The 19,074-nt window shown below is 37.5% G+C and overlaps 1 protein-coding gene across 4 annotated transcripts in view; it reads left to right on the plus strand.

Moving 5' to 3' along the window:
• Window positions 1-19,074, plus strand: part of AKAP7 (A-kinase anchoring protein 7) — a 145,294-nt gene that overhangs the window by 46,319 nt on the left and 79,901 nt on the right. For all 4 annotated transcript variants that reach the window (XM_064598107.1, XM_045865543.3, XM_064598108.1 and 1 more), the window contains exon 6: window positions 13,428-13,540. In XM_064598107.1, coding sequence (XP_064454177.1) covers window positions 13,428-13,540 — 113 coding nt within the window. The remainder of the gene's footprint in view (window positions 1-13,427; window positions 13,541-19,074) is intronic.

A 19,074-nucleotide genomic window follows, 5' to 3' on the forward strand; every position in this document is an offset into this window, starting at 1 on the left:
GCTATCTGGATCTTGCTCTACCAGTTCCTTCCTCTCTTCACGGCATTTCCGCATTTCCAGCGTTTCCTCTTCATCAGCTCATTTCCCCAACTTTGTTAACTGGATTATGCCTTTCGTATCCCCAGACAAATAAACAAACAAGAAACAATGTAAATAACAGAAAACTTAGCACTCCCTTGACCTTGAATTTCCCACAGCTCCTGCATTGAACCTCTCCTTCCCTTCTGAGCCCAAAATGTGTAAAAGCGTAGCCTCTGATATCTGTCTCCACTTCTTTACGCGTGCTTACTCTCCTTTCTTGAAGCTCCTGCAGTCAGTGGGTTATAACCTACTATGTCACAACACAGGCCACTGATCGCTTTCTGATTCCTAAACCTAATAGATGCTTTAGACTCACCTTTTCGCTACTGAGATACCACTTTCTTGGTTCTTTTTTTAACCTCTCTTAGTACATCTTCTCAGTTTATTTTATTGGCTTACCTCTTTATTTCTTAAGTGTATTTTCAGGTTTCTGAACCTTCTTCTTTACTGCTTAGCCTTGTTTCTGCTCTCATATTTACTATTTTGGTAACCCTCTCCATTATCCTAAAAGGAACATGGGCCAGAAATGTAGGTGTCATCCTAGAGCCCAGAAGGTTTTTTGTTTTTGTTGTTTTTTTTTGATGGTAGTCATCCTAATGGGTGTGAAATGATATCTCATTGTGACTTTGATTTTCATTCCCCTAATGAGAGTGATTTTGAGCATATTTTCATATGCTTGCTGGCTTATTATATATCTTCTTTGGAGAAATGTCTCTTTCTTCTTCATTGATTTTTTAATCAGATTGTTGTTTTTTTGTTGTTGTTGAGTTGTAGTTCTTTTTTTTTTTTTTTAAGATTTTCTTTATTTGTCAGGGAGCGAGAGAGCACAAGCAGGGGGAGTGGCAGGCAGAGGGAGAAGCAGGCTCCCCACTGTGCGAGGAGCCCCATGCAGGACTCGATCCCAGGACCCTGGGAACATGACCTGAGCCAAAGGCAGACACTTAACCTACTGAACCACCCAGGCGTCCTGAGTTGTAGGAGTTCTTTATATATTCTAGATATTTAGTCCTTATCAGACACATGATTATCAAATATTTTCTCCCATTCTATAGGTTGCCTTTGCATTCTATGGATTATTTCCTTTGATGCACAGCTTTGTTTTTCTTAAAGGGGTTCATGAATTTTGTATATTTAAAAATATTTAAATGTAGTTAGTTAGCTCAATATTTATGAATCTTGCATTAATCATCAAAATGTACAGTAACTGGTACATTTGAAAACATTCAGAACTTATAGTATCACTTATTTAAATGGAAGGTATTTCTCTTTTTTCCAGCTTTAATTTCTAACTTTTTAATTTTTTAAAGTTTTTAAATTTTTAACTTTTCAGTTTTTAATTTAATTAATCTATTTTTATTTTTGTTGTCTGTGCTTTTGGTGTCATGTCTAAGAAATCATTGCCAAGTCCACAGTCATGAAGTTATGTGTTCTTTTAAGACTTTATAGTTTTAGCTCCTATGTTTAGTTTAGTCTTTGATCCATTTTGAGTTAATTTTTTGTATATGGTATAAGGTAAGGGTTTAACTTCATTCTTTTACAATGTGGATATCCAGTTTTCCCAACACTATTTGTTAAGAATGTCCTTTCCCCACTGAATGGGTCTAGGCATTTTTGCTGAAAACCATTTGACCATATACAAGAGGGTTTATTTCTGGGCTCTTTGTTCTGTTCCATTGGTTTATAGGTTTACCTTTTGCCAGTACCACACTGTTGTTTTTCCTTTTTTTATATAATTTTATATAATTTTTGTATAATTAACATATATACAGTATTATATTAGTTTCAGGTATACAATATAGTGATTCAACAACTCTATACAGTACCCAGTGCTCATTATGATAAGTGTACTCTTTAATCCCCGTCACCTATTTCATCCATCCCCCAGCCAGCCTCCCCTCTGGTAACCATCAGTTTGTTCTCTATAGTTAAGAGTCTGTTTCTTGGTTTGTCTCTCTCTTTTTTATCTTTGTTCATTTGTTTTGTTTCTTAAATTCCACATATGAGTGAAATCATATGGTATTTGTCTTTCTCTGACTTATTTCACTTAGTATTATACTCCCTGGTTCTATCCACATTGTTGCAAATGGTAAGATTTCATTCTTTCTTATGGCTGAATAATATTCCATTGTATACCATATCTTCTTTATCCATTTACCTATCAATGGACACTTGGGCTGCTATTGTAAGTATTTATTTATTATTTAATTTATTATTTATTTATATTTGTTTTTATATTATTATTTATTATTTATGGCTATTGTAAATAATGCTGCAATAATCATAGGGGTACATGTATCCCTCTGAATTAGTGTTTTTGCCTTTTTTGGATAAAGATTCAATAGTGCAATTACTAGGTCGTAAGGTAACTCTATTTTTAAGTTTTTGAGGAACCTCCATACTGTTTTCTGGAGTGGCTGCACCACTTTGCATTCCCACCACCAGTGTAAAAAAAAAAAAAAAAAAAAGAGGGTTCCTTTTCCTCTACATTCTCACCAACATCTGTTGTTTCTTGTGTTTTTGATTTTAGCCATTCTGACAGGTGTGAGCACACTGTTTTGATGACTGTAGCTTTGTAGTAAATTTTGGAACAAGGAAGTGTGAGACTTCCAACTTTGTTCTTCTTTATTAAGAGTTTTTGGCTATTTAGGGTCCCTTGAGATTCCATATGAATTTTAGGATGATTTTTTTTTTCTATTTCTGCAAAAAGCATCATTGAAACTTTGGTAGGAATTACATTAAATCTGTAGATGGCTTTGGGCAGTATTGCCATCTTAGTGGTATTAGGGCTTCCAGTCCCTAAATGTGAAATGTCTTCCATTTAGTTGTGTCTCCTTTAATTTCTTTCAGCACCATTTGTAGTTGTCAGTCCTTTGCCTCCTTGTTAAAGTTTATTCCTAAGTATTTTATTATTTTTGGTACTATTGTCAATGGAATTGTTTTCTTAATTTCTTTTTCAGATTGTATTATTGATCTTTTATAAAACTCATTTCAAATGTCATTTCCAAAATAAAGGCTTTTCTGATTTCTTCAAAATAGAAATGACCATTTTCTCTCCTAATCTCCCCTATATTCCATAGATGGATATTTACTGTAGAAACTGTAATATTTCACTACATTTGATTGTTTAGAAATCAATGTTCCTCAACTAGAGTGAGAGCTCTTTGAGGGAATCTTTCATCTTTGTCTCCCCAGAGCCCGCTATGTAATAGAGGCTCAATAAATATCTTTTAAATGGATATGTAAACCAGTGAAAAATGTCTGATGTAAACATAAAAGTGTAATTGAAAGAACATTTAACCTTATGTAGTCTCTCTTCCCTTATTTATATTCATGTCTAAATCTTTGTATGACAGTAAAATCCAGTCCTGGTGTCTAGAATCCCTGATGGGGGTGTGCCTGGGTGGCTCAGTCGTTTAAGCATCTGACTTCAGCTCAGGTCATGATCTTGGGGTCCTGAGATTGAGCCCCACATGGGGCTCTTTATTTGGCAGGGAGTCTGTGTGTCCCTCTCCCTCTGCGCCCCACCCCCACTCGTGCTCTCTCTCTCTCTCTCTCTTAAATAAGTAAAGAAATTCTTTAAAAAGAAATGGAATCCCTGATGGATGATGTACCAGCATTCTCTGACAATTTATTTGGCCTAGCTGGTTGTTAGGATAAGGAGAGGGACTTGAGAGATCATTTGTAATGGCCTCATCATTTTTGCTGTCAAGGTTAAGTGACCGGTCCAAGAACACAAGTTGAATAATAGGAGAACTGGGCCAGTGTTGGAATGCTCAGTCTGGGTCTCCTTCAGACTCTACTGCAGTGGAACGAATGGGATGCCTCTGGCATCAAGGTGTAATTTTAAAGACTCGCTCTTAAGAATGAAACGTTTTAAAATTCTATTTGACAGTTTTACACAGTAATCAATTGGAAATATATGCTTAAAATGATGAGTATAAAAATTTTAAAATGAAGTTCGTTTCAACATTATGCCTGCCATTATGTATCAAATAACTTACTAAAACCATCTAAAAATGGAACAGTTTGAGGAGCATATGGAAACAAGAATCCTTTAAATAGTAATAACAGGAATGACAAAAACAGTTGTATGGCTTTTACTTAAAGTTTTAGATGGCCAAAAAGTGATTCTAAAATTTTACTGAGATCTTTCGTATTATATGTGACATAGTTTTACTGTAACTTACAATGGTATAAGAAAGTATCTTCCAGATGGAAAGCAAGAAAAGACCTTATCACCTCCTATTGTATGGTGTATTGTCTAATCACAGATCAGTCTTCTCAAAACTAAAATCCAACTTATTATTTCTTTTGCATCTAAAATAGAATATTTAATCTTAAGAATATATTAGGACTACCTAATTTACATTTCGTATTCTAGACTATTTTTATTAATAAACTTCTTTGTATACCTCAATAAAAAAATAAACCTCTTTGTGATTATTCTCAAATTATATATCATGCTGTCATATAACTATCCCTCATAATGTTAGAAACAGAAAAAATAACAAAAGAAAAGAAAAGGAATTTATAAGAACATGTATATAATTAAAAAGATATGATTTTATTAAAATTGATCTGTCATGGTTTACTTTCAGACAACTTTTAACAATTTCTTTACATTTTAGGTATAAATTTATTGTTGCTACATACTTAAGAGTTCACATAAAGAAAACTCCTATGTAAAAATATGTATATTTAAAATTTAAAAAACACAGAAAACTTCCCAGTACTTAACACACTCAATAAATGTTTGCTGAATAACACAAACTCGCCTAAACAGGTAAAACTGTAATGTATTTGTTAGGATTATAAAATATTGTTTCTTTATTAAATTATTCATTTCAGTCTTCTTTTATATAGCCAAGTCTCTTGGTGTTTAAAATACATTTTACAAAATTGTTCTTCAGACATTTTGCATCTTTAACTATGAGGTAAATTATATTATTTAGGAAGTGTTTTTAGCTGACTTTTGAAGGATGTCTGATATATTTGCTGTGTTGATTTTCTATTTAGTGCTTGAAGGAATGTCTGTGGTACTAGGAGGAATTGAACAATCTCTTAAATTATTCATAAGCTTTTCCTCCAGAACATGAGTTAACGTAGATGAAAAATGAGATGTGGTTTTCACACCAGCAAAATCTCTTCTTATCTCAAGCATGGTATTTCCTTAACCATTATCCTGTATTCTGGCTGAGCAATAGATTATACTGCTAATAGGAATAAAAAACCAATACTAAGAAATATTTTTCAAAAAAAAGGCAACAGGGTGCCTGGGTGGCTCAGATGGTTGAGCGTCTGCCTTTGGCTCAGGTCATGATCCCAGGGTCCTGGGATCGAGTCCTGCATCGGGCTCTCTGCTCCTTGGGAGCCTGCTTCTCCCTCGGCCTCTCTCTCTCTCTGTCTCTCATGAATAAATAAATAAAAATCCTAAAACAAAAACAAAAACAAAAAAAGGCAACAATTTCTTTTTCCCCTATTTCTGTCTACCTAGAGAAGGTACTATACTGGAAAAACACATTAATAACAAATTATATGTGCTTTGTGACACATATTATTTAAAACAGTATTGTGAATAGATATCCATCATCAAAGATTTCAGGCCCAGTGAGTAATGAGAACTCTTGGGTCAAAATTTAAAGTAACTGAAACTTTGGGGCTCTTGGGTGGCTCAGGCGGTTAAGCCGCTGCCTTCAGCTCAGGTCATGATCCCAGGGTCCTGGGATCAAGCCCTGCATCGGGCTCCCTGCTCAGCGGGAAGTCTGCTTCTCCCTCTCCCTTTGCCTGCCGCTCCCCCTGCTTATTAAAAATAAAATAAATAAAATCTTAAAAAAAGTAACTGAAACCAGTAAATAGAAAAATATTGTATCTTTACAATCAATTGATGAGATTGTCATATCAAATAAAATAATATGTGAAAGCTAATGTAGGTAGTAATGAACAATACAAATGCTTACTATTTTAATTTCTCTTAACAAAACTTCTTTCCTTATATCTTTGTAATTTTTAATAACTCTGAACATTGTTGAGTCCTCTTTATTGGGCCCAGATCTGTCCCCTGAGACTGTAAGCTCTGTGAGAGCAGGGCTGTGTTTGCTGTCGCGAGCAGACTGTGTGTCTGGCACATATGGGAAGTGCTCAGTAAATAAATAAAGAAATGAATTTTTGCTTTCACACCTTCATGCTGTTTCTGTTTTCTGGATTGATAAGAATATGTTGCTGAGTTGCTATCAGCAATTCTTCTATGTGATAATTCTTCAAGTACTTGAAGACCTAGAAAATATGCTCTGATCCCTTAAATCAGATCCTAGGAACTTAGTGAGTCCACCATTGTATATGGTAAGCCATCAGACATTGCCAGTATTTGACAGTTTTTGACTCATAAAAATGATGGTTTTGCATGATTCAGCCTCCTATTTTAACTCGAGGTCTATCTAAAACAGTTGTGGGTATGCCATAATAGAGAGGGTCAGAGCTGGGTTAGAAGAGTAGTTGAGGAAAGATATCCTGCTTATAATTTACGTGAGCCAAAAGATAAGTTAATTATAATAGTAGTTGTTATGAATACACTGTTACTGTTTTAAAATGTGCATCTGCTGGACTGTAGTCTTCTTTTTTAGCTGCCCAGCATCTAAACTCTTCCCCACTGTCTCCCGTGTCACATACCTTCTTCCACAGTTTGCTTTGGTGCTGGGAACATGATCTTGCTTTGGTCTAGACTTTGAATCAGAAGCTAGGACTTTGAACAAAAAAGGACTGTGCAGAATCTGTCCTGGGGACGGGTGTGTCATCAGTGGCAGGCAGGGGGCAGCAGTTCTGGCCCTCCGTGTGCTGTCAGGGTCGCAGGACCCCAGCTGGAGCAGGTGTGGTGGCCGCATACCTGTGCTCCAGCATAGCTCTGGACATCTGCTTGGCCTCCTAGCCTTCCAGCCTGCTCTTCCATCCTCCCGGTGTTCTTTTTTTTTTTTTCCCTTAAAGATTTATTTATTTTAGAGAGAGAGAGAGAGCATGAGTGGGAGGGGCTGAGGGAGAGGGAGAGAATCTCAAGCTGACTCCAAGCTGAACGTGGAGCCCGACGTAGGGCTTGATCCCCTGACCCTGAGATAAGGACCTGACCCGAAACCCAGTCGGGTGCTCAACCGGCTGCGCCACCCAGGCATCCCCTGGTATTCTTACACATTTCTTCCCTGCTTAACTCAGCTAAAGTTGCCATTTGTTGTTTGTAACTAAGAACAGTGTTGGGTTTTTGTTTTTCTTTTTTTTCCATCTGAATGGTCCATTGCTTGACTTTCTTTATTACCATAGAAGAGAGAGGAAAAACCATTTGCTGCTATGACTAGCAGTGATGGGTTTTAGGACATGCCCCACATTTACAAATGGTGATCAAAATGTCACATTTAGCACATATTAGCATTTAGTAGATATTATGAAAGTAAAATAACAAACTAAGATTTTGAACTTTATTATTTTTTTAAGATTTTATTTATTTATTTGACAGAGAGAGACACAGCGAGAGAGGGAACACAAGCAGGGGGAGTGGGGGAGGGAGAAGCAGGCTTCCCGCGGAGCAGGGAGCCTGATGCCAGACTCGATCCCAGGACCCTGGGATCATGACCTGAGCCGAAGGCAGACGCTTAACGACTGAGCCACTCAGGCGCCCCAGTAAACTAAGATTTTGAACATGTGGGGATAATATTTTGAGATACTGAGTTTTTCTCCTTGTATTTCTTGTATCCTTTGTTCTGTGCCTAGCCACCTCCCGGACAATGGCACCCATGTTCTCAGAAGAGAGAGAATATAGCAAGAAAAATAGAGAAAGGCTTTGGGATTTCAACACCTAAACATAATGATACGTTTTTCCTGCTTTGATGCTAGAAAAGATTCTCAGTGTCAGGCAAAGAAGAGAGCTAGAGGCCAAGGTAGAATATGAGTTCTTGCCTTTCCATCATCCCCTGAACAGAACAGCAGAAACTCACATCAGTCCGAGAGCAGGAGAGACCCTGTGCCTTCCTCCTGGGGTGTGTTCATAGCGCCAGCGAGCCAGAATTCCCTCTGCTTCCAGAGTGGCGGTGGAGGTGAAGTGAGGCTGGTATTGGGTGGTGGGTGGCCTTCTAGGGTTCTGACCTTTCCACCTTGGCCCCAGGAAATTCCATTATTTTCGTGTGCTCAAGAATAGCAAGGAAATGGTAAAGGGCCTGAGACAGGTCCAGCGAGTTCCTGCTTGCCCTGGTATGGTGTGATGATCCATAGAATGAAATCTTGCATACCTGAGAGGGCACAGAAGTGGCAGAGTCATTATATATGGGAATGAGGGAGGGTCCAGCTACAAAACCAAGCATGGTGCATGTCTCAGGAGATGCCAGATGGTGACCCAAGAGCCAGGCGCTACACCCCCATCTAAACCACTCTGACGCCCCATTAGCTACCTTCCCTTCAACTAAAATACAGCTCTAGGGAAAGAGCGGAGCACTTTGAATTGCCTGAGATTAAATTTCTTCCACCAGGAAGAAATGTATATTCTAGCTGAAATATAGATGAATAAAGAAAGTTACTCATACACATAAATTTTCCTTGCTTAAAACCCCCAGAATTTCCCACCATACTGAGAATAAAATCTGAAGGTTTTACCATGCCCCCCTCATATTCCTGCCTACTTCTCTAAATCCATTCTTACCTCTTCCCCAAATGCTGACTCACCCTGCTCCAGGTATCCTATCTTTTTAAATCCTTTTTACTGTTTCTGGACCTACTAAACAGTCTTCGTAAGTTCTTCTTTCTGCCTTGAGTATTCTTCTCCCCTCAGGTGGCTTCTCAACGGTCTCCTCTTCAGAGCGGGCTTCTCAGACCGCCATATCTAACATCAAAACCTCTTTTCTTCCACATCACTTTGTAGATCCTTCACCTGCTTTATTTTTCTTCATATCACTGATCAATCATACCTGACAGCACCCAGCATGTGTGGACGTTCCCTGAGGGCAGGGGATTTGCTTTGTGCATTGCTGTCGTTCCCACACCTAGAACAGTACCTGACAGAGTAGCTGTCAGTAATTATTTGCTGAATGAATGAGCAAATGACCAGATCTGAGTTTGTCAACTGCAGTTCATAAGTGCTGTACAAGTTTTAAAATAAGCTAACCAGATTTTACCTTGTATTTAAGAAATTTTCTTAGAGGGGCACCTGGGTGGCTCAGTCAGTTAAGCATCTGCCTTTGGCTCAGGCCATGATCCCAGGGTCCTGGGATCGAGCCCCGAGTCAGGGTCCCTGCTTAGTGCTAAGGGAGCCTGCTTCTCCCTCTCCCTCTGCCCCTCCCCTGCTCACACTCCTCAGATAAATAAATGAGTAAATCTTTAAAAAAAAATAACTTAGAGGGGAGAAAGAAGATTTTAAATTCTTTTTTAAGAAGTTTATTTATTTTAGTAATCTCTACACCCAGTATGGGGCTTGAACTCATGACCCTGAGATCAAGAGTTGCATGCTCTTCCACTTGAGTCAGCTAGGCCCCCCAAGACTTTAGATTCTTCACATAGGAGGTAGCATGAACGTTGTAGTCAGTTAGATTTGAGTTCAAATTCTATCCTCACCATGACTTAGCTCAGTGATCTTTGAGTAAGCTATTAACATTTCAGAGTCTCAGTTCCTTAATTTTTAAAAATGGGAATAATAACTTACCTCTTAGGGTTATCTGGAGGCATAGATGATCAAGCATACATAAAACAGCTAGCACAAAGGTGATGTTCAATTCAAATTCAATAGGTACTATTAAATACCCATAGATGCTAAGCACGTGCTCCAGACACTGTGGGTACTTAGCTGATTAACTCCTAAGCTCTGCTCCAGGAGCTCCTCTCCTGGGAGGGCAGGTCCTCTTCCCTGCTTTTTATCCTTCATGCCAGCCGGCATACCAGATATCACTGATGGGGCTAATAATTACGTCATTGGTAAAAAGAAGGTGTCCGTTTGAATTTTCTCTTGTGCAGGTATTTCTGTTTTGAAGCTCTGCTCTTCTCTATTATTTTATTACTTTTGTATGGACCAGTCATTACAGCAAACCCTTCTTTTTCTCAGAAAGGATACTATTGTATTGTTCACTCCCACATCTTTTTTATTTTGTTCACTCCCACATCTTTTTTATTTCGGGTTCCCATTAAAAAAAAACTGAAGTCTTACACTATGTAAAAAATAATCAGATTGGATGGAAATATATTTGGTTTTGTTTTCATCCAGGTATGTCTGGTTATAATTCTATGTATCATTAGTAATTTCCAGATTCCAACAGAATTGGTGGTTAAACTAAAGCATTCTTATGACTCTAGTATTTAGTATTGTGTTAAAAACATCTTTTATTTTTTAGGACACATTTTCTGGAAATACTAGATAATCTCCCACTAGGTTCATGAGTTTTAATTGTTAGAAAAATTAAAGCATATTTAACATTGAAATGTAATGTAAGAAATAAATGAATTTAAAAGGAACAATTTTTCACTAAACATTTGGATTGGACGTGGTTTTATTTGAGATTCAAAGACATTTTTTTGCCTTATATTTCACCTGTTTCTATTTTTTGATGGACATCACTGGCAGGATTATTGTTACTAAAGGGACCCTCTCTGTGTGTTTTTTGAGCATTGATTTTTCAAACTGTTTTTGGGTAAATGTTGGAATCCTTTTAGAAAATGAAAAGCTACTTAGAAGCGCATGCATGAAACAGGGGAGCTTCTCTGACCGAAACCAGTGTGTGTGTGGGCGTGGTGGAAGATGACAGAATGCCCTGCCTTACTTTTCCTCATTCAGTTGCTGGAGCAGCTTTTGTGCCCTTCACTGACCTTGGTTTAAGCTGGGGTTTTATCCAGTTTGAAACATGGTCAGAGTGGGAGCGACGGCATCTGGATTCCAGTGCCTTCTTTACTACTAATAAGGAGAGTGACTTTGAGCATCAACTCCTTATGTTTCAGTTTTCTTATCTTTAAAATTAACTTAGGTATTAGCCCTACCTGATTTTGAGGTAGAAAGAACAAATGTAAAGTTGTTTACCAAAGATCTTTGAAAAGTATGAATTTTTCATACATATAGCAAAGAATTCTATTTGTGCATTCCAGTATGATGCTCGTGCACTTGTAATAATGTTATATTGCTAATGTCTAGTCAGTTATTGTGCTTATTTAGTTTTTTTTAACTTTTTTTATTCAGAAGTAATACATGCTCGTTGTAACCACTCAAACAATATACAGATGTATAAAGAAAATGTTACTAGTCTCCTCTATCTCTATTCAATGTCAACTCAACCCTCATCCTAAGGTATTTTATACCATTTTTATGCTAATAAAGCATAGAGAATTTTTCTTCTTTAAATAGGCCATGAAATCATATTATTGTTATATTAACCATGCAACTTGCCTTTTTTTGCTTAATAGATCATGGGCATCTTTTCAGGTCAATATGTGTAGCTCTGATTCTCTTTTTCTTATGATAGTCCTTAGTATGCTGTATGGTAATTTAATGACCATTTCTTTATTGATGAGGTTATTTCTGCTTTGTGTGAATTCAAACATTGCTAAATATCTTCTATATAGAATTTTATATGCTGATAATTTTATTTTTGTGTATTTTCCTAGAATTAAATTTGCTGGTTCAAATACTTGTGCAGTTTAAATTTTAAAAATTATTGCCTAGATTATTTTCTGTCATGGTTGTGGCAACTCTCATTCCCCAACAGGCATTATTTCTTCAAATATTTTCTCTGTCTTCCTCTTGCCTCTTTTTTAGGGACTTCACTTATACATATATTAGACAACTTGCAGTTACCCCACACTTACCGATGTTCCTTTTCTTTTCTTTTCTTTTCTTCCTTTCCTTTCCTTCCCCTTTCCGTTCCCTTTCCGTCCCCTTTTCTTTCCCTTCCCCTTTTCCTTTCCCTTTCCTTTCTTTCTTTTTTCTCTCTGTATTTTATTTTGGGTGGTTTCTATTGCCATGTCTTCAGGGTCACTAATGTTTTGTTCTACAATGTCTAATCTGTCATTATATCCAGTTTATTTTTCTCTAGACATTGCAATTTTTATCTCTATAAATTTGATTTGGGTCTTTTTTATGTTTTGCATGTCTCTACTTTTTGAACATAAAGAAAACAGTCATAATAGCTATTTTGATTCTTTTATCTTCTGACTCTAACATTTGTGTCAGTTCCCTTTGGTGAATTGATTTATCTCTTCATTGTAGGTCACATTTTCCTGTTCATTTGAATGCCTGTATGCATTTTTTATTAGATGCCAGGCATTGTGAAGTCTGCCTTGTTGGGTTTGGATAGTCTACTTCTTGGGCTTTGTTCTGGGACACAATTAAGTTACTTGGAGACAGTTTTTTTCCTTTTGGATCTTGCTTCTAAGATTTTTTAGATGGGACTAGAATAGTACCAGTTCAATTTTTCCCCACTACTGAGGTAAGACCTTTCTGTTCATTCTACCCAGTTTCCTAGAAATCTCGAGGTTTTTCCAGCCTGGCTCATGGGAACAGACAATTCTCCTGCCCCTGTATGAGCACTGAGCACCGTTCCCTCTAATCCTTTTGAATGTGTTTCCCCATCCTCAGGTAGTTTCCTAACAAATATGCACTGGTCTATACTCAGCTGAATAATCTAGGGCAACCCTCTGTAGATCTGTGGGGTTTTCTCTCTGCACAGGTCTCACTTTTCTAGGAATCTTGCCTGTGAGCTGTAGATACCTTTGCCTCCCCTACTTTCGACTCTTTTTGCTTGACCCAGTGAGATGACTAAGCTCCACCTGGGTTTCTCCTCCTTGCACAGGGGCCTAGACACTCAAGGATGAAAGCTGGGCAGTTGAAGGGCTCACCTTGTTTGTTTCTCATCTCTAAAGGATCACTGACCTTCATTGCCTGATAAGTAGAGTATCTTACAAACCATCATTTTATATACTTTGTCCTTTCATTGTTTCAGATGGGAGGGTAGATCTGATTTCTGTTATTCCATCTTGGTCAGAAGTAGAAGTTTTAGATCTTACGGGTTACAGATAAACTAGTCCTTTTTATGCGTATGGGCACTGCTAGGATATTCAGTGAAAATCAGCATCATATCAGATAAATGCTTATTTCATTTATTAAATGTTTCCTTTTCAAATTGTTGCTTTTGTATGCTTAAAGTTTGAAATCTCTGCAGATTTAATAATGTGTTGTCCTACACATTGTGGTTTTATTCTTTTTTTAGAAAATAATATCTCATACAGGTATATAAAGTATTCTTCATTATAAAATAATTTGTTACTTTTTGAATTGCCATTTTTATAATAAAAGATAGCCATGTGTTACAGTAGCATTTTTGTGTTTTTATTTTCTTTAGAGGCTGCAAAAAGGACATTTCAAGAAAAGGGCATTTTGGCAGGAGAAAACAGGAGTTTTAAGCCTCACTTGACTTTTATGAAATTGTCCAAAGCACCATGGCTCCGGAAGAAGGTGAGTGAACATTTTGATTGTAAGCCTTGTGTTACCAGCTACACCAGCCTTACTAAGCATGCTCGGGGCATGAGTGACATTTGTAGTGGTTCTTGACGCCCTACCACTCTGGGTCCTGGGATTCCAAGTCAGTTTGTTTTCCACTCCCAGGGATGCTGAGTTGGCTCGTGAGACTCCATGCAGGCTCTTCCAGCTGTGCCCTCCTTTGCCACTGGGGCTCTTCTACCGCATCCTCTGCCAACATTTAGCTGCATATTCGGACCAACATTTCCTGACGCTGCTTCTCATGCCACATCCACTTCATCCCTTGAAGAGCATCGAGGCAGTGCCAGGGTCCCGTTTTACTGCTTTCTTTGCTTCTGGTTGTTTGCAGCCTGCTGCCCTCCAAGCTTCCTCCTCTGGCCTGCATACCCTGGTGCTGCTCACTGGAACTGGGTTCTTCATGGTGGGACAAGCTTCTTTACCCCCCTTTACCCAGCTCTTTCAAGATTTCCAGAAGACAACCTTGTGCTTTTAGCAGTTGTCTCCACTGAGGGCTTGGAACAGGTGTTCCATGGACTGGGCAAGAGGGTAATTGAGGAACCCCGATCCCCTCGTTACTTGAATGTACTTCTCCCTGAGGATGGGCAGAAGTGACATGAACTGAGAGATGTGTCTCTTGACCTCCCAAATCTCAGGGTGACTTTCGGCCTTCCCAGGCCACCCCCTCCTCCCGCAGTTTGAAGTAACTTTTGGTTTTCTTCTGATTCGTGAGCTTTTCTCCTAGAATCCTAAGGGCACCCTTCATTGTTTTTCCTGTTTCGGCCTAGGGAGCTTCTCATGCAAATTTAGCCATCTGCTGACCTGCTCTAATACACCAGAGTTTTGGAGATAGGCATGCAGATTAATATTTGTTCCTGCTCTCCATGACCCCTTGCTGCAGTTAAGACTGATTTGCAGCTCTATAAATGAAGGCCATGTTTATTAGTAAGTAGATTCTTTTCTAAATTGGGTACCTATTGTATTTAATGTCTCTGTGCACAGAAAGTCTTTTTGATCTTTTAAAACATGTGTTTGGGTGATTGGCCATCCTGTGGTTGTGCAAACTATTGTGAATACCTTTTCAAAAAGATATGTTGCATGTTTTTTTTTTTTCTTTTGATAACTATGCCCCACATTCAATAATAACTAAATCAGGTACCATTCCTGAATATTTAGGTAAAAATAATTTGTGTAAATAATAGATTTTGAAATTTGGAATAACAGCTGACAAGACTTGCAGACTGACCGTTTACTTCTTTACTCGTTATCTTTCTTGTTTTCAAATGGATTGTCCTCTTCCCAGTGATTTCACACTTAATCACAGAATGACAAATCAGTGGTGAAGGTAATATCCACATTTCAAAGTGTTTCTTTGTCTGTATGGTATTAACTTTTACTTGAGAGTACACAAGGACATTTATCACAGGAGTGTTTAAACTACTCTAGAATCTGAATTTTAACATTTCAGACTAAATTTAAATGATTTCTTGGCAGTTAATTTCCCAGAATCTGCTCCCTTATTTTGTAGAGCAGGGATATGAGACTTACAAATGTGAAGTGGCCCATTCTTCCCTGACAGAGCCCTGTGTGGAATCCACCTTATCCCTTTCCCAGGCCCAGATTCTTCTCTCCCACTGGCCACGTCCAGTTCATCCAAATTAATTTCTGTCATCACGTGAGGAGCTCCCTGGCCCAAACCATATTAATTCAGCACATATTTACTGCATGCTTAATACGTGCCAGACATGGGCTGCTGGGCCCAGAGTTATTATCAAAATAGAAACAGTCCCTGCCTGAATGGTATATAAAATCTAAATCAGGGGTGCCTGGTGGCTCAGTCATTAAGCATGTGCCTTCGGCTCAGGTCATGATCCCAGGGTCCCGGGATCGAGCCCCGCGTTGGGCTCCCTGCTCCGCGGGAAGCCTGCTTCTCCCTCTCCCACTCCCCCTGCTTGCGTTTCCTCTCTCGCTGTGTCTCTCTCTGTCAAATAAATAAATAAAATCTTTAAAAAAAAATCTAAATCAGGTTGTATTTTGTTTAGATTAGAAAGCCTAATCTTTAGAAAATAAAGTATGACCTCCCTGCCTTTCAGAAAGCCAAATGAGAAATTTCTCTTTTCAATAATAGAATGACTCCATTCCTATGTACCACTCTGATGTCCAGTATTTCTGAATGCTTAAGAAAGTATATTTTAAACTTTGGGATTCATGTGTCAACGCCGAAGCTGCAGATTTCCACCCTCTAGCTTCAGATCTGGAGTTGTACCTAAAGATCGTGACTTTTGATGTTTGATCAGTGCTACTGATGATTCTGATCCAGATTCTCTGTAGAGTAGACTATTCAGAGACCTGCAGGTTTAAATAAATAGCCAACATTTTCTTTGTGCACTTATTCCAGTGTAAAAGTTAAAGCCAGTATGAGAAGGTATCATGCATAAAAGTGCATTTTTATTATGCTTTTTGGTTTGGAATACAGATTATTTGAAAATATGTGTTTCTTCAGTCTCTTTCTTCTTAACTTTTTAGCTTTCCAACTATCCTCCTTTCTCAGCGCTAATTCTCTATTGGGCTTTTATTCGGGTTCACTCATTTGTAAGGGAGTGGACATTGATAAGATCAGTAGTGGAATGTATTGCTAGTGTTCAGTGTTGTTTAGATTGATAACAAAATAAGAGAGAGAGAGAGAGGTGGGAAACAATAGGTTTTTATCACTGGAGTGTTAAGTTTGTCTTCCTTCAAGTACTTTATTTTAAAAGTGATTTTAATTATAAAAGTATTAGGTGAATATTTGGTGATTGCAAACAGTCCAAATAGATGCAAACCTATAGAGTGATACATACGATTTTTCCTTCAGCACCACCCTACCGCCCCCTTCTCCCCAATATATTTCTCTGTCTGCAGGTTACCACTACTAGGATATTCTTCTGACTTTTTCCTACACACTGCAAATGTATATAGGTGCAAATACCTGCATATAGTTTCTTTAAAACAGAAATAAATATACATTATTTTGATTTATCATAATTTATTCTCCCCTTGATGAATAATTACATTAATTTCTGTTTCTTTGCTCGCACAAACAGGGCTGCAGTAAGCATCCACGTTCATTTTCCTTTGGGTAGACATGCCAATATTTCAAAGAACCCATTTCTTGAAATGGAGTGTCAAGGTTAAAGGGTATTTTATATTTCAGCTTTTCAAAAACACCGTAAATTGCCTTTTAAAACAGTGGCCCCAATTTATACTTCCAACTACATTGTATTAGAGGAACATTTGTTAGGATAAGCTTGAGGTAGAAGGACCATCAGAGATTATGAATGGTGGCTTGGTATGGCCCTTTGAGTTGTGAATTAAACAATTCCCATAAAGAAAGTTAAAATATTCATATTCTTTAACTAAGAGGTTCATGCTGCTGGGATTATCTTAAACAAATAATTTTTTTATTGAGATAAAATTGATATACAACGTGGTGTAAGTTTCAGGTGTACAACATAATGATTTAATATATTAATATATTGCAAAATGATCATCGTAATAAGATTAGTTAACAAATCCATCATCTTATATAGTTACCTTTTTTTGTTGTTGTTGTTGTGAGAACTTTTAAGACCTACTTTTAGTAACTTTCAAATATACAATATAGTATATATATTTTTTACAATATAATATTTTAACTATTACCACCATGTTGTACACTATATCCCCAGGACTTATTTATTTTATAACTAAGAAATAATTCTAAAGAAGAAACTCTTTATGTATAAAGGTGTTTACTGAAGCAGTATCCATAATAGAGGAAAAATTAGAAATAACTTCCATTACAATGAGGGAATTTTTAGGTCAATTACGACAAATCGTATCAATGATTTAAGAAGCTATTAAAATAGATAACTTATAAGAACTGTGGAATAGCATAAAAATGTAAACCATAATTAAAGTTATATAAAGATAGTTTCCTTGGGTTTGTCTTCAACACAGCTTAATGTGCTTCCTTGTAATTTTGGAGGTAAAAGATAGGTTCCAACAATTGCTCTTTTAGCCCTTAATTCTTCTGGTAAATCAGTGAATACAGCTGACCTTAATGTTACCTGGAATATAGTAGATTCCCCTTGACACACCCAGAATTTCTCTCTTGGTTGGTTAGGGGCTTGCTTAGGTTCTGAGGAAGAGTGGAGCCTTAGGGGGCTGATCATAGATATGGTGATGGGCAAGTTAGATGTCTCATGAAAATCAAGGGTAAAGGGAAGCCACAAGATGCAGAAAGCTTGAAGGTTTTCCATGATCTTGAGGAGTGTTCTTTGAGTTTCTGGTATGGATGGGTGATGCATAGTGAAAGTATCTAGAAAAGAGCTAATGATGTCTCCCACTAAGATGCTCTGTTTTGAGGTTGGTGTACTCTTTGTATTTCAGTTTGACCTGCTGGAAGGCCAACCGGAAATCATTTTTTGTAGCGGGTGGATAGATACTGGCGTACTCCTAAGATACTGGTGGTTCTGTTGTCGGGGTAGACATGATAATTATTAGTAAAAAGGGGTGTTCTGGGTAGAGAAGTGCCCTGGATCTTTATAGGCCAATTCTGAGATAGTTAAGATGATCCATTCATTATTATCTACAGGAGCTGTAACCTATTATTCTGTGATAGGACCTCAGTTTTGTTTTTTTTGTTTTGTTTTGGTTTGGTTTGGTTTGCCATATATTGGTTATTTTTTATGGTCTAAAAAGCTGTTATCCATGCCAGTGTAAAAAAAAAAAAATTCAGAGTTGGAGCCATAATTGGTCTGTTCATGAAGGTAAAACATCTCCTTGACATAAAAGATGTGGACAGATGTCAGGTGCAGGGGATGAGTGTTTACCACCACTGGAATGGTCATAAAGATCTAGTGTGAGGATTTCCCAGTGGTGTTGAGTGTTGACTGCAGAAGTCCCTAGGCTTCTGGGGTGCCATCCTCTGGTAGGCTCCTATTTGTAGGTAATACCATTTAATAGAACTAACCAAAAGCCCAGTGGGATAACCAAAAGTTCTTTGTGAATAGATTGTGATCAGAATTTTGAAAATACAGAAACTCTTTTTCACATTTCCTGATAGGGATCTTCCTCTGCTACAGCATGGTATTCTGGTTCCCAAGCTTAGAACTGAGTTCTCTACTTTAGATTCTGAGAAATGTAAGATTTTTCTTGGCATCATATATTTTTCTAACACTAGGAGGCATTTAGTCGATGTGTTTCGCACATACTTAGTTGCATAAAATTCTAGTAGGGTATATTGCATAAGAGAATATTGAAAGTAGTTACTGTATATTTTAAAGCTAGTTTGATTATCATTGTGCTTTTAGAGTTGTAGTTTCTTTCATTAAATAAATGGAGCCTCAGAGAATCTTATTAAATTCCCGCATGTCTGAAATAGTAACTAAAATTAAAGTTCTTTGTGTAGTTTTCTTGGAATATATTTGTTCTACATTGTTACTCTGCAACTTGTTCACCTCCATGCTTTTTATACTCCCCTTCTTTTAGAT

Source organism: Mirounga angustirostris, unplaced genomic scaffold, assembly GCF_029215605.1.
Source record: "Mirounga angustirostris isolate CCGP_5_RB_7025 unplaced genomic scaffold, mMirAng1.0.hap1 SCAF_8, whole genome shotgun sequence".
NCBI lineage: Eukaryota > Metazoa > Chordata > Mammalia > Carnivora > Phocidae > Mirounga > Mirounga angustirostris.